Source organism: Leopardus geoffroyi, chromosome A1 (assembly GCF_018350155.1).
Source record: "Leopardus geoffroyi isolate Oge1 chromosome A1, O.geoffroyi_Oge1_pat1.0, whole genome shotgun sequence".
Lineage (NCBI taxonomy): Eukaryota > Metazoa > Chordata > Mammalia > Carnivora > Felidae > Leopardus > Leopardus geoffroyi.
In genome coordinates this window covers 136855208-136867901 of record NC_059326.1, presented here as the reverse complement: position 1 = coordinate 136867901, position 12694 = coordinate 136855208, and the positions used below count along the sequence as shown (strand labels likewise).

Below are 12694 nucleotides of genomic sequence, written 5' to 3'. Positions count from 1 at the left end.
AGTAGTACTGAGAGCCTTAGAAGCATGCAGTAACTCTTTAGTAGGGATGAGGTTCCTGGAGAAAACCCTTGCCACCAGAATCTGAAAGAAGCCATCTGATACACAGCTCTGAGACCCCAAACAACCAGGAATGAGTGTTCCTTCTGTACATTTTAGTGACTGGCTTTTGACAGCGTGGAACTGGATGTCCCTTCACTTGAAAGAACCTCAAGCGAAAGTCCTTAGGCGCATTTTGAAACTTGAGCTAAGCTGAATGCCCCTCAGACATTCAGAACTGGATAACTGATTCTCACTGACAGTGGGACTTGCATATCAGAGAAGCAATGAGGCAGCTAACTGACCACAAGCTTGGGTGTGTTCACTTCACATCGGTGTTTTCCTAAGGTTGCTCTTGGTCAGTCCAGAAGACCAAGTTTCATTTTCCTTTCTTAGATAAGGCTACTTAATCATTGTTTCTTGTTATCCTAAGAATAACAGCAGTAACAACAGTAACCAATATTTAAATAGTACCCACTTTACACCAAGCTCTGTTCTTGGTGTTTTAAATTTATTAATGCATATAATCCTCTCAACTCTATGCAGATGAGCAGACTGGAGTGCAGTGATGTTACATAATAGCCACCCGGTTAGTAGGTGCTGAAGCCACCTGGAAAAGCCAGGCGGTCTGGCCCTACAGTCTACCCTCAACTTCCAATGTAACATCAGAAAATCCTAGTTTGGGTAGGAACTGAAAAGGCCATCGAATCCAGCTCACATTCATTAGTTCGTTAAATTTATATTGAGCAACTGCTGCCTTCCATATATTTCCAGGCACTGGTTGTACAGTGGTAAACAAACATTTCCTGCTTCCAATCAAAGAATACAGGCATTCAAGGCAAAACAAACCAAATACATGCATTTAAAATTATAGCTGCAATGGGTCTACAAAGACCTCTTGTATGAAAAGTGTCTATATTGGGGAGTTTTTGTTTGTATCCTAAATTTAGGTTAGGAATGGCTTCCTTCAGGAAATATTTCTGGAGTTAATACTTGAAAGATGAATAGGAATTAACTGGTTGAAGAGAGGAAGAACAGTCCAAAAAGAGGAAATAACACACGCAAAAGCCCTGTGGCAGAAAAAACATGGCAAGCAGAAAGGGGCTGGAAAAAGATAGGAAGACAGTCAATGTAAATGCAACAGAGAGCATGGTAAGAAGGGCATGGGGTGAGGTAAGGTTGGAGAATGTAATTCATGCTAAGCTGTATTATGTACATCCTAAAAATAGAGGCATTTGAAAAGTTTTAAGAAGAAGGGGTAACATGATCCAATTTGAATTTTGAAGAGATACATCGGCTATAATGTGGTTAGGAGATTAGGTCAACTATGGTTGTCTCAGTAGGCAGTAATGGTCAGGTGGGGACCAGAATGTATGGACTTAAGAGTAGCCAATGAACATATTTGGGAGGCAGATAACATATGGTGGAGAACTATATGTGGAGGCAGGAACATACTGGTGAAATCATCTCCTCAGTTTTTGACTTGTGTATCTGGATGGAAAGGTTATCATGTGTTTGCAAGGGGAACCCTGGAAAAAGACTGGATTTATTTGGCTATGAACATATTGCAGTTTGAGATGCCTTTGAGACAACTAAGAGATTTCATGAGGGAAATTGAGATCTTCATGGAAACATTTGGACTGGGGACATAATTTATATACATAGGTACAACTTTCTGCAGGTGAAGCACAGAGGAAAACGGGCAATCAGGATTGTATTGGGTCACAAAAACCACAGGAAGAGAGTGGTTTACAGTTTAGAATGCTTCTGAGAGGGTAGGTCAGATGAGGACTTTTAAAACATTCATTGAATTTAGTGGCCTAAAGACACTCAATTGTAACCTGTGTTTCCATAGAATAATGGAGCAGGAAAGGAAATTAGAGTGGATTGTGGAGTAAGTTCAAGGGGCAGAAAGGAGACAGCTAGCGTAGGTGTTGCTTTGAGATACCTAGCAGTGGAGGGGAGTGGAGAGGAGAGAGGGAGAATGAGATTTGCTTTGTATTAGTGGGAAGCACCAAGTAGGAAAACCTTGAGGACCCTGGTACGATAGCACCTGACTTCGTCCTTGATAGTACATATAGCAGAAGCTACAGGTTTGGAAGAGACCTGATCTCATACATTAACACATAAATAGCTTCTCATATAAGCCGTGGTGGTTGTATTATTTTCAGGGAATCATCCCAAAAAAATCTGTAAAACTTTCATTTGTTGGTTTTCATCCATCTAAAAGTGCCTTCAGAAGTGTCCCTGTTCCAGCTGCCATCGCCACCCCTGCTCAATTCCCGGAGCAGCAAGGATACTGTTCTTTTGGCTTTTCACCGCTATCGCGTTTAGATACTACAGATCATGATTTTCCCTAAAGAAAAGAAAAAAAAATTTAAGGCTCCTTATTTATTATTCACTGCGTCCCTTTTCATGCAGCTTTTGTGGGGGGAAATCAAACCTTAGGGCGATTTGCTTTTTGAAAGTGAAAGGCCCTGGTCTTCAAATTACCAGCTTTTACTTATCTGTGCTGCACAAGTGCCTGAGGAGGCTTTGTTTTTCCTCCCAAGATTTTTGCTTTTTTCAAAGGTTGAGAAAAACCTTAAGAAATTACGCTTGTAGTACACAAAGTCCATTCCCAGGAAAGAGGCTTGGGTGCCCATTAACACCCAGGGTGCCTCGCTTATACCTGGCTACAATTGTAGCCTGTACGCCTCATTCGTTCTCTGCTTCCTTCCTGACCTCTGACTGCAAAGACCAGCGCAGGACACCCTGAGCTTTGTGTTGTTTGTTTTCAAGCCAGGACAAGGGCCCTGGCTGACGTGCACCCATATGGCACCAGGAAGATCACAGCTCTCATTGGGATGGTTGCCAAGGCTGTCCTCTGAGCCCAGAGTTTATGCGAGCCCTCTTCACTATTCTTGCTACCCTGCAGCAGGCTCAGCAATGCTTGTATTTTTGCCCCTTCCCCGCCCCCCATGTCTCAAAAAGCTCCAATTTTAATGAAGTGTAATTTTGCACCCTGAGTTGAAAGAAATGATCACTAAGTGTTTCTGATTGTCCAATTTATTTTTAAGAGGCACAAATCTATCTAAAAGCAACCTAATAGTTGTATTTATTTTTACACTGTGAAGTAGAAGGAGTCTTATCATTGCTGAATTGTTTAAAATTCAAAAGCTGGCCCCAGCATGCTATAGCAACGTGGGTGAATATTGAGCTGACAGCATGTGTAATGTTTACTGATTGTCTCAAGGCATTGTTGGTCCAGAGTGTACTCTTTATTTTTGTTTTGTTTTGCTTTTCTGATTGCCAAAGGAACTCTTATTCATTGCCAGAAATGTGGAAGATAATGAAAGTATAAAGCAAAAAACCAAAACTGCTCATAATTTCATTACCCAGAAATCTGTAAACAGAGGGTATTTCTTTTCTATGTTATTCATTAAACATAAATATCTTCTCTTTATAAAATTAGGATCATAGTGAACCTATAGCTTTGTTATTTTGTTATTTTTTTTTTTGTTTTTTTGTTTTTTTTACTTAATGCTATAACATGTTCCCTCCCCCCCATTAAAAATCATTAAAAATCAAATTTGTTGCTTGGCTGGACCATGATCTGGTTTATTCTGTTGCAGTGGGAAGAGGAGAGGAATTTTGGTGCATCTCTATTACTCCCAGGCCTAAAGCAAAAGAACTCAGTGGGGTTGAGTTCCCAGTTGTATGGCTATGCACTTCTTGGTAAGCTAAGTGATCTTTACAAATATTGTTCTTCGTGGATAGAACTGATGCAGTCTTCTACTTTGTAATAAATTTTTATTTTGATTTCAGTGTGCTAATGATTTTATTCATACAGCTTTATTCATACGATATCATGTATGATTGTATTCATATGCTACAGCTTTCATTTTTATACATAAAAATAGACCTTGGTAGCTTTACACTTATGGACTTATGCCTTAAGAGACAGTAAAGAGGCTTCTAAAACCTATTACCACTGGTAAGGTGAAAACTAGTTCTGGTGGCTTTGGATCATATTTTGTGGTAATCAATGTGAGGAAGGGATAAAGAATGGAAAGTTCTGGCCTTCTTTTGGGAAAACCAGCCAGCCAGTAAAATGTTTCCCAGTATTAACAAAGATCTTTCTGTCTCTTTTAGACCTGAAGTCCAGGAGGTAAGAAATCAAGACTTAGGGTTGAACTCATATCCTTGGTATCGTTTTCAGGTGAGGGAAGGGAAGCTCAGACAGCATGTCTAGTAACACTTAGAGAAAGCAGAGAGGTTCATTTGGCACAGTGTGACTGTGCCAAGCAGGGGATTGGTTGCTTTACTTTCATTCCCTGACTGAATTGAAAGACAGGTCAGGAGATCGAAGCCTCAGAACCTGAGTTGTATGAAATCAGGGCAGTTAACATCCAACCTAAGTGTGCATTTACAGAGTTTCTTAAATGCATATTATTTCATTGTTCTTCCATTCTTTGTCTTAAGTAGACAGGCATTTCAGAAGGTACCTTCTCTTGACCATGCACTGCTTTGACTTACCTTTGTTTTATGAAAATCATCAAAGTTTTAGCAGTTTTGAAATTGATCTTCACCAACAAAATGTAGTGTGGCATTCTCGGGTGCTGATTCTAATATAGACTGACGTAGGGAGAGGAATTTAGAGTTTATCAATTGGCTATCAGACTAGCAAAAGAAATTGACCACTCTTTTTTAAAAATTGTTTTCTCGGAGCACCTGGGTGGCACACTCGGTTAAGTGTCTGACTTCAGCTCAGGTTATGATCTTGCAATTTGCAAGTTCAAGCCCTGCGTCAGGCTCTGTGCTGACAGCTTGGAGCCTGGAGCCTGCTCTGGATTCTGTGTCTCCCTCTCTTTCTGCTCCTCTCCCACTCACACTGTCTCTTTCTCAAAAATAAATAAACATTAGAAAATTTTTAGGGGCCCCTGGGTGGCTCATTTGGTTAAGCATCCAACTTAGGCTCAGGTCATGATCTCATGGTTCATGGGTTTGAGCCCCACGTAGGCTCTGTGCTGGCAGCTTAGAGCCTGGAGCCTCCTTCAGATTCTGTGTCTCCCTCTCTCTCTGCCTTTCCCCTGCTCGTGCTCTGTCTCTGTCTCTGTCTCTCAAAAATAAATAAACATTAAAAAAATTTTTTTTTAAATTTTTTTAAATAAAAAATAAAATTGTTTTCTCCTTATATGCCATCTCCTTTTGCTGTTGGCTTATGTGTTTTGCCTTTGCCTTCAGGTGATCATTCGGAACTGTTATACTATGTGAATTATTCAGAGAGCTGTCAGGACTAAGAAAATGTATGTGGTCACCACTGTCTCTGCACAGAGGCCCTGGTGCTTCAGGACTGGTGGCTGTCAGATGAAAAGCTCTTTGCTCTCACTGCGTCATGTGCTGCACGGCCTCACCCGGCCCCAGTGGAAGCAGCTTTCCCAGAATGTGACTGCAGTCCAGCCCCAAGTATCTTAAAGTCTAAAATTAGCTGTCACCTGATAAGCTTTGTCTATTTCTGCCCTACTATAGCCCTCCCAATCCTCCTTCCCAGGAACGATAAGTTAAGGTGGCTTTAAGACCTGGCAGCTCAAGGTGACTTTGGCCATCCGTGCAGAGAGGGCTTCTATTCCCCAGGAACACAGAGACAGCCCCTCGCCCCACCTGAGGCCCCTGGTGTCTGGTGTCCACGTCTGGAGCTCCACTTGTGACGGTTTGAGGAATCAAGAAAAACATTCATGTCCCAAGATCCAAGAAGGATGATGCAGACTTTATGGCTTAAGTACCGATGAAGCTCAAATAAAGGACAGTCGATGGGATGTTTTGGAGCGTTTTGAAAAATGTCAAACATTTGCTGGCAGGGAAAGTTGTCATATGTTGACGAGATTTTCACTGTAGGAGAATTGTGGGAATTCTTTTTCTGAGGAAGATTTTGTTCTTGAAACAAAAATAGTATTTCATTTGTTTGACTCGTTTTATAAGGGTAGTTCCACTTAAAGAGACAGATATATCAACCTCTCTAAACTTCCCCCAGCCCTGTGATTCATACAGCCTCATGATAATTTCCACCAGCCCAAGTGCAAAAGAAAAAAAGCAAATTTGTACACTTTCTTATTTAAAAAATGGGTTTGGTGAATTTACCATATTCTTCATCATCCATCTGAAATGGCACCAGGTCACTCGCCAGGATGAAGCTCTTGGTACATATTTGAAATGATTCTTGATTTCTAGAGCTGCCAGGTGCATATTCACTTTGCTTTCAAGTCCTCAGCCTCAAACGTAGTGGGAAGCCATGCCTGAGCCATCTTCATTGTTCTTTTTGGCCACAGGGAAGGTGGAGTTGCAGCGAGGGCTCCGGGCTGTGTACCATAACATGCCTCTGCTGTGGCAACCCGGCTACCTCAACAGAGCCCTTCAAGTGATGGAGAAGGTGGCCTCGTCCCCGGAGGACGGGAAGCTGTGTGCAGAAGCGGTACGTCCTTCGGCTCTAATTCAGTGTGCTTTAGCCGTCTCCTGTTCCCTGTGAGCCAGGCTGTGAATCTGTTTTCATTTTCTTCCCCTCCCCCTCCTTTCTGTACTTCTGTAGAATCATGTACTTCTCCAGTGGAAAGGGAATGAAAAACGGCACACATTCTCAATGTTCCTGACCAGAAGTATTAGAGAATAAGAGTAGCGTTGACTCTCTAGCTCAGTGTGTGGAGGAAAACTATCCCTGTCTCCTGAAATTTAAACTGAGTTCAGTAAAACACTGCCCACACTACCACCCTCTCCCCCAGTAAAACTCAGTGGCAGCTCAAGAGAGGTTAATATTTCATCTTATTTTTTGGCCCTTGTAGCCCTGGGAGACTGCATGGCAATTATTATCCCCCATAAAAGCCCTCAAGAGAGGAATCTGGGGGCTAGAGATGGCACAGTCTTGTTTTGCTTCTATGAAACGATTCTGTGGTGAACACACGGTGCTGGAGGATGTGGGTCGGACGTTCCCTGCAGAGTCCTCAGGGGCTCACTCTACCTGAACTGGGTCACTGTCTCCCTATGGCCCCAGCGCATCTCTCAGTCACCTAGGGCTCTTGACACTGTGGGACCACCAGACTTAGCCCACAGGAAACGTATTATCTTAGAGCCACATGAAAGCCTCCTGCCCCACAGACAGCCAGTGTCCGCTCCTGTCCAAGCCGTTTACATCTTCAGAGGGAGGCCTAGATGGACGTTGGTTATTGTATTACCAGGATGTAAAAGTTAACTTTGAGCTCATTCTTTGTTTTCCCTTGATTCCAGTCACTAGGGCTCACTCCTTGGCTTCATTTTCATCATGAAGATATGCAAGTCTGGTGCCTGTATTGACCTGATACTGATGTCTAGTGAATCATCATGTTCTTTGTAACAGAACATCCACATTCCTAAATACATACTCATATTTAACCCTGTTGTAGTCAGTTCTGGTGGTAAAAAACACAGTATTATACATAAATCCTTTGCCAGGGAAATTAGTCCTTCCAACCTAAGCCAGATTTGTATTCTTTGTGATCTGTCCTAATAGGAATATGATTCGGATGTCAGCAAGAATGGGATATGTGTTAGGTGTGGGTATAATGGCATTAAAAGACTTGGAGTATTTCCTAGATTTTTGTTCTAATGTGACATGGTAGGATTAATTGGTATCTAAGCAGGTGCTAATGCTGACCTTGAGGTTGTAGAATGATTAGGCCCTCGGTGGGTCAAGGGAAGGTGTGCCCCAAAGTGAATGTGGTGGGCGACAGGCCAAAAGAAAAAGGAACCCTCTGTTTTATAATTTATTTACTTTCTAAGTCACAGAGATCACCTCGTTGTGGATTTCACGTATGCCTGTCAAGTCTCTGTCAGTAGCTTATGAGGGTTGTGCAGCTCCCTAATTTACAGAAACCTCGCGAGCCACAGTCTTTCTGTGAAGGAAGTGCTTGGCCTGGATTCAGAGGCTCTCTTGCGCACATTCACAATGGTCCTCTGTTGGTTGCGCTCTGTGGCAGTTTTTCTCTCCTTCTCCCACTTCCAAACTGGTTGGGGAAGAACGACCTGGAAAAGGGATTACTTTGAGTACCCATTGAACTAATTTTTGGATTCCTGCCCAGTTGACTAAAGGTGAAATCAAATGCCATTGTGTTGACTCATATACAAAGAATTCTGAGCTTGCTGATCTGTACCATTTGTTTTGTACTAAGTTGTCCATGCCATCTGACAGGGTGTTTCTCATGTAAAATCATATAACCGTGTCTCTTTCCTATAATTTTATAAGAGAAAGAGTTCACTAGTCTTCAGATCCCAGCTGTTCCTTCCTATCCCTTCCCTACCCTCTCTTAACAGCGTGTTTTCAGGGTGCTTCACAGGATGCTTAGTCCCTGCCCCTTTGTCCTCTCCACAGCTGGATGTGCTAGACAGAACGCTGAAGGCTGTGACTGCTCCAGCCTGTGGGTCTTCAGAGGCACAGCCCCAAGAAGAAGACAGCCAGGGCTCAGAAGAACTGGTGGAGCAGTTGGACGTGGAGGAAACTGAACAGTCCAAGCTTCCCCAATACCTGGAACGATTTAAGGTGCGTCGTAGCAGAATTGAGCCCCTCTGAGCTGTGCATTATGCGTGCTTCTTTTCTGTCGTGATAGGCAGCCCTTTCATGCATCAGTGTCCCACACAAAGTCATGAAAACTGACATCAAAAATCATGCTTCAAACAGGAAGTGGTCTTAAAAGTAATAAATGGAATTTTTATGCTCCTTTTTGTACGTGAGCTAATCAGTCACAGTTTTGTCACTGGGGCAGCATGTCATTACCCACTCATCCCTGACATGTGCCTGATGCATGGGTAATAGCTTGCCGCCTCAGAGCAGTCACCTGACTCCATCCCCAGCTGGCAAGGATCTGGTCATTTCTCTGTATTGTGCTAATGTGCTCGATAACCCAAAAACCAAAGTAGAAATAAAAAGCCCAATTTGAGTACGATGGAGATCAGATGCCGGTATCTTCTGTTGCTTGGCTTTGAGTTGTGCACTCAGGCCCTGAGAAGACTTACTTGGACTGCATGGAAGAGGTGAACAAGTTTCCACCGTGTCTTTTCAGAACAGATCTGAGCGCTCAAGCTGCCATTGGTACCTTTCAACTGTATGTCCCCAAATCCTCTGTGATCAGAGTCAGGGAAGAAGAGCTATGTTCAGAGGTTAACCCCTTGGCCTCTTCCTTGCTTTGTTTTTAATATATTTAGTGCAAAGAGAAAAATATGCTGTCTAAAGGAGAATTCTTTGCATGAAACAGAAAACCTTCCCATCCATGCCAGCTGACCTGTTGTGTCATTTTGAGACAGACAGGTGTCATTTTGCCTGATTATTACACTTAGATCTGTTCAGTAATTATATTGAACCAGCTATGGGATACCTATTTCCCCGTGTTGTAGGGAGGACTCCACTGTACTTGTAGCAGCTGTTTCTCCTGGTACTTCTGTAAAGTCATCATTCAGTGTCCCTCTTTTATAATTTGAAAACTAAGAAAGAAAGGTTAATATTAGGTACACAGAGAATTGGCAGCTAAGTTACGAATTTACATACCTGTTCGTTTCTCTTAACTTTGCAGATTTAAAAAGGCTGAAGAACAAACAAAAAATCATCCATAGTTTAGCCTCATAGTTTATCATCTACCATATTCATATTGACCATGGCTGTCACAACACTCCTCAAGATGACCACCTCTTTCTCTTGTTTCTTACATTTAATCTCAAGAGAGTAGAAATCTGTGCTGCATTAAATTCTTAGTCCTCATTCTTCGACAGATGCATTTTTTTGAAAAGCAAAACAAAAAGAGACAAATATTTATTGGCTGCTAGCCGTGTATTAGGCACCAGTGCATTTCATTTATCTTCCCTGTGGCTCTGCGGGTCGGTGCTGCTTTTCCTACGTTACATGACACCAGGCTGAGAGAAACTTGCCCATAAGTGACTGATGGGGGATTTGAACAGAAGTTTGCTGGCTCAGATTTGAGTTGTCATTCTGGTGTCCCAAGGTGTCTCCTTGGCCTCAAACCACATGGAAAGTGATACCAGAACGAAATAATTTTCATTGTACATTTCCTTTTCTTCCTGTTGCCTGATTTTTATAGTCTCAGGTAATTCGGGGTCCATTTTTATAGGCTTGACCCGTCACACTAGGCCTGTAGCCACGGCTTGACACATGGATTCTGCCCACCTTCTTCCTCTTATTGGAGCAGGGCTCATCACCTAAGCCAGTGAATGGCATTTGTTTTTGGAACATGGGGAGGTGTGGTTTAAGCTAGAGCTGGGGCCATTAGTGACTCTCTCTTGATGATCTACATCCTGAAGCACTTAAGTGTATTAGTGTTTTTAGTACTTCACTTCTCCAGGAATATAATACCGACCAAACCAAGATGCCATTTCAGATGGAGCTGTGAGCAGTCAGTTTGTAAAGGTTGACCTGCAATGGAACACAGCAGGTGGAAGCTTATAATAGTGCAAGGACTCCTGGGAGCTGTTTAGCATGCCATTAGTAAAAAAAAAAAAACAAAAAAACTCCTTGCACTGGTTTCCGTCTGTTGAAGGGAATGCTGGTAGACAAGCATTTATCTCACTTATTCAGAAGGAAAAGATACCGGCTAGCTCCAGTTTATCAGCTGCTTCTGCCATTTTGTGTGCATCTTAAGAGTTCTTTGCTCTGGGAGTTGGCTGCTTGGTTTGGTGTAAGTCAGAGTGGAAATGTAGATTTGTTATACTCATGCTGTCTTTGTGGTTTAAAACAAGAAATTACATACAGAATCACAGCATATGGAGTTCCATTTACCGTTTGTGAGTGAAGGGAGAGAGAGCACATGTGGTGCATCTTAGCAAAATTGCTGGACTAAAAAAAAAAAAAAAAAAAGCAAATGCTAACAGTGCCTAGATGAAAGGCAGCATGACATGTTCCCACCAAAGTGCCTTTGCCTGTAAGCAGAATGTGGACATTTTGCAAGTGATTTAATCTCTTTTCCTCTTTGTATTCTCCCACCTGCACCCTCCTCCCTCACCCCATCCCCTCTTTTTTTCTTTGCTTCCAACAGGACTTACATTCTAAGCTTGAGGCTTTGGGCAAAGTTGAATCAGAAAGTCCTTTGACTCTGACCATCCAGCTCGTCAAGGAACAGCTCCCCACCTTTGAAGCAGAGGATATAGCAACCTATGAGCAGAAGCTGCAGCAATGGCATCTGGAACGGGTACACTTGATTCAGAGGGAACAGGAGCAGAGGGAGAAGGCAAAGCAGGAGCATGAGGCCCAGAGGGCAGCAAAGGCATCTGCCTAACAGGCCCTCAGGCCCCCAGACCCCACAGAGGAACTTCACTAGGCCCTGTCCTAGGATTCTTGCTGACCATGATGGCAGCCTCAGCTTCCTCTGTCCGTCGTCTCCTTTTCCTCAAGCAGGCTGCTTGTGACAGAAAGCCACAGTGTTCAGCATAGTAAGGCACTGTGACTTCCCATCAGATGCCTAGGAGGGCTGCTGAGCTCTGAGTGGCAGGTGATCAGACTGAAACCCCAGCTAAACACCTTAAAAAGGTGCTATCAAGGCTTATGGTGGGGTTTCCGGGGTCAGGGATCAGTGTTGAACGTTGAAAGTCCCTGATACATAGCAGTGGTGGAGGGAGAGGCTGTGTTTGAACAGCCTAGTCTTGAGCACAGGCTTCTGAGTGGCCTCTCTCCCCAGCAGGCAAACTGCACGTCCTGAGGCCTCCTCCCCCTCAGTGTCCTCCCAGTCTGAGCTGGGTGTGGGACGCTCACACATCTCACTTTCTCCCTCCCCCATGTCTCTGCTCTGCAGACCTAAACTGGGAAGAAATTGAGGACAGGAATGAACATGACACCATGAACCCACTGGCTTTCAAATTTCAGGCACCCACAGTAACATTTTAAGAATGGAAGCGTTTTTGAGGAGAAGGATAACTCTAGCTCTGAAGCCTCCTGAGTTTGGCTTCTCCATCACGTTGGGGTAACTTCTTTCCAAAGCAATGTCTCAGCTCCTTCCTCAAGGAGGTAAAGTGAGCCTTTTGGGTCCATGCATGCACACATGTGCAACTTGTGAACACACATTGCCGTTGGAGAAATAGGAGAAAACGAGAGGCAGGATGGGGCTTGTAGTGCATAGGAGACATTAACTGTGAACCTCCCAGGGAGTGGAAATTCCTTCCTGAAGTTTCTCTGTGAACGGGGTCAGGGGCAGCTCCTGCTTGCTGTATACATTTGCCTGTAAGTACAGTGGTATGCTTTTATTCAAGGTCGTGCTCTTTTAATCAAGAACCTGTGGAAATAAATGTTCTGGGATTATTTTGGTATATTCTTTATCTTTGTGGGAAGGGAGGGAGAGAGGAAGTCACACCATCAGCATGGTGATTCTGATTGTGAACAACAAATTTTTAACCTTTCGTCTCCATCAGACTTTGCACCACACCCGGTAACATTTTTTGAGAACTAACTGTGCCGACACCTCAGGCAGCCCTGTGACGGAGGCCGGAGCAATCCCATTCTTGAATGAGGAAACTGGCTGGCACTGCTGCTCACCCTGCGTGTTACGTCCATCCATACCTGCAGGCCACGTCCAATGCAGGGTCTCATGGGTGGGCAAAGCTGAGTTGTACCTAGGTAGAAGGTCATGACCAAAAGTCACTTGTGACATTTTAGTTG

General features: G+C 43.5%; 1 protein-coding gene across 3 annotated transcripts in view; it reads left to right on the top strand.

The window, feature by feature from the left end:
• MRPS27 (mitochondrial ribosomal protein S27) overlaps nucleotides 1-12337 on the top strand; it is a 90425-nt gene extending 78088 nt beyond the window's left edge. For all 3 annotated transcript variants that reach the window (XM_045446686.1, XM_045446677.1, XM_045446696.1), the window contains 4 exons: nucleotides 3651-3753; nucleotides 6345-6487; nucleotides 8414-8581; nucleotides 11082-12337. In XM_045446686.1, coding sequence (XP_045302642.1) covers nucleotides 3651-3753; nucleotides 6345-6487; nucleotides 8414-8581; nucleotides 11082-11321 — 654 coding nt within the window. In that variant the 3' untranslated portion in view covers nucleotides 11322-12337. The remainder of the gene's footprint in view (nucleotides 1-3650; nucleotides 3754-6344; nucleotides 6488-8413; nucleotides 8582-11081) is intronic.
• The last annotated feature ends 357 nt before the right edge of the window (nucleotides 12338-12694 follow it).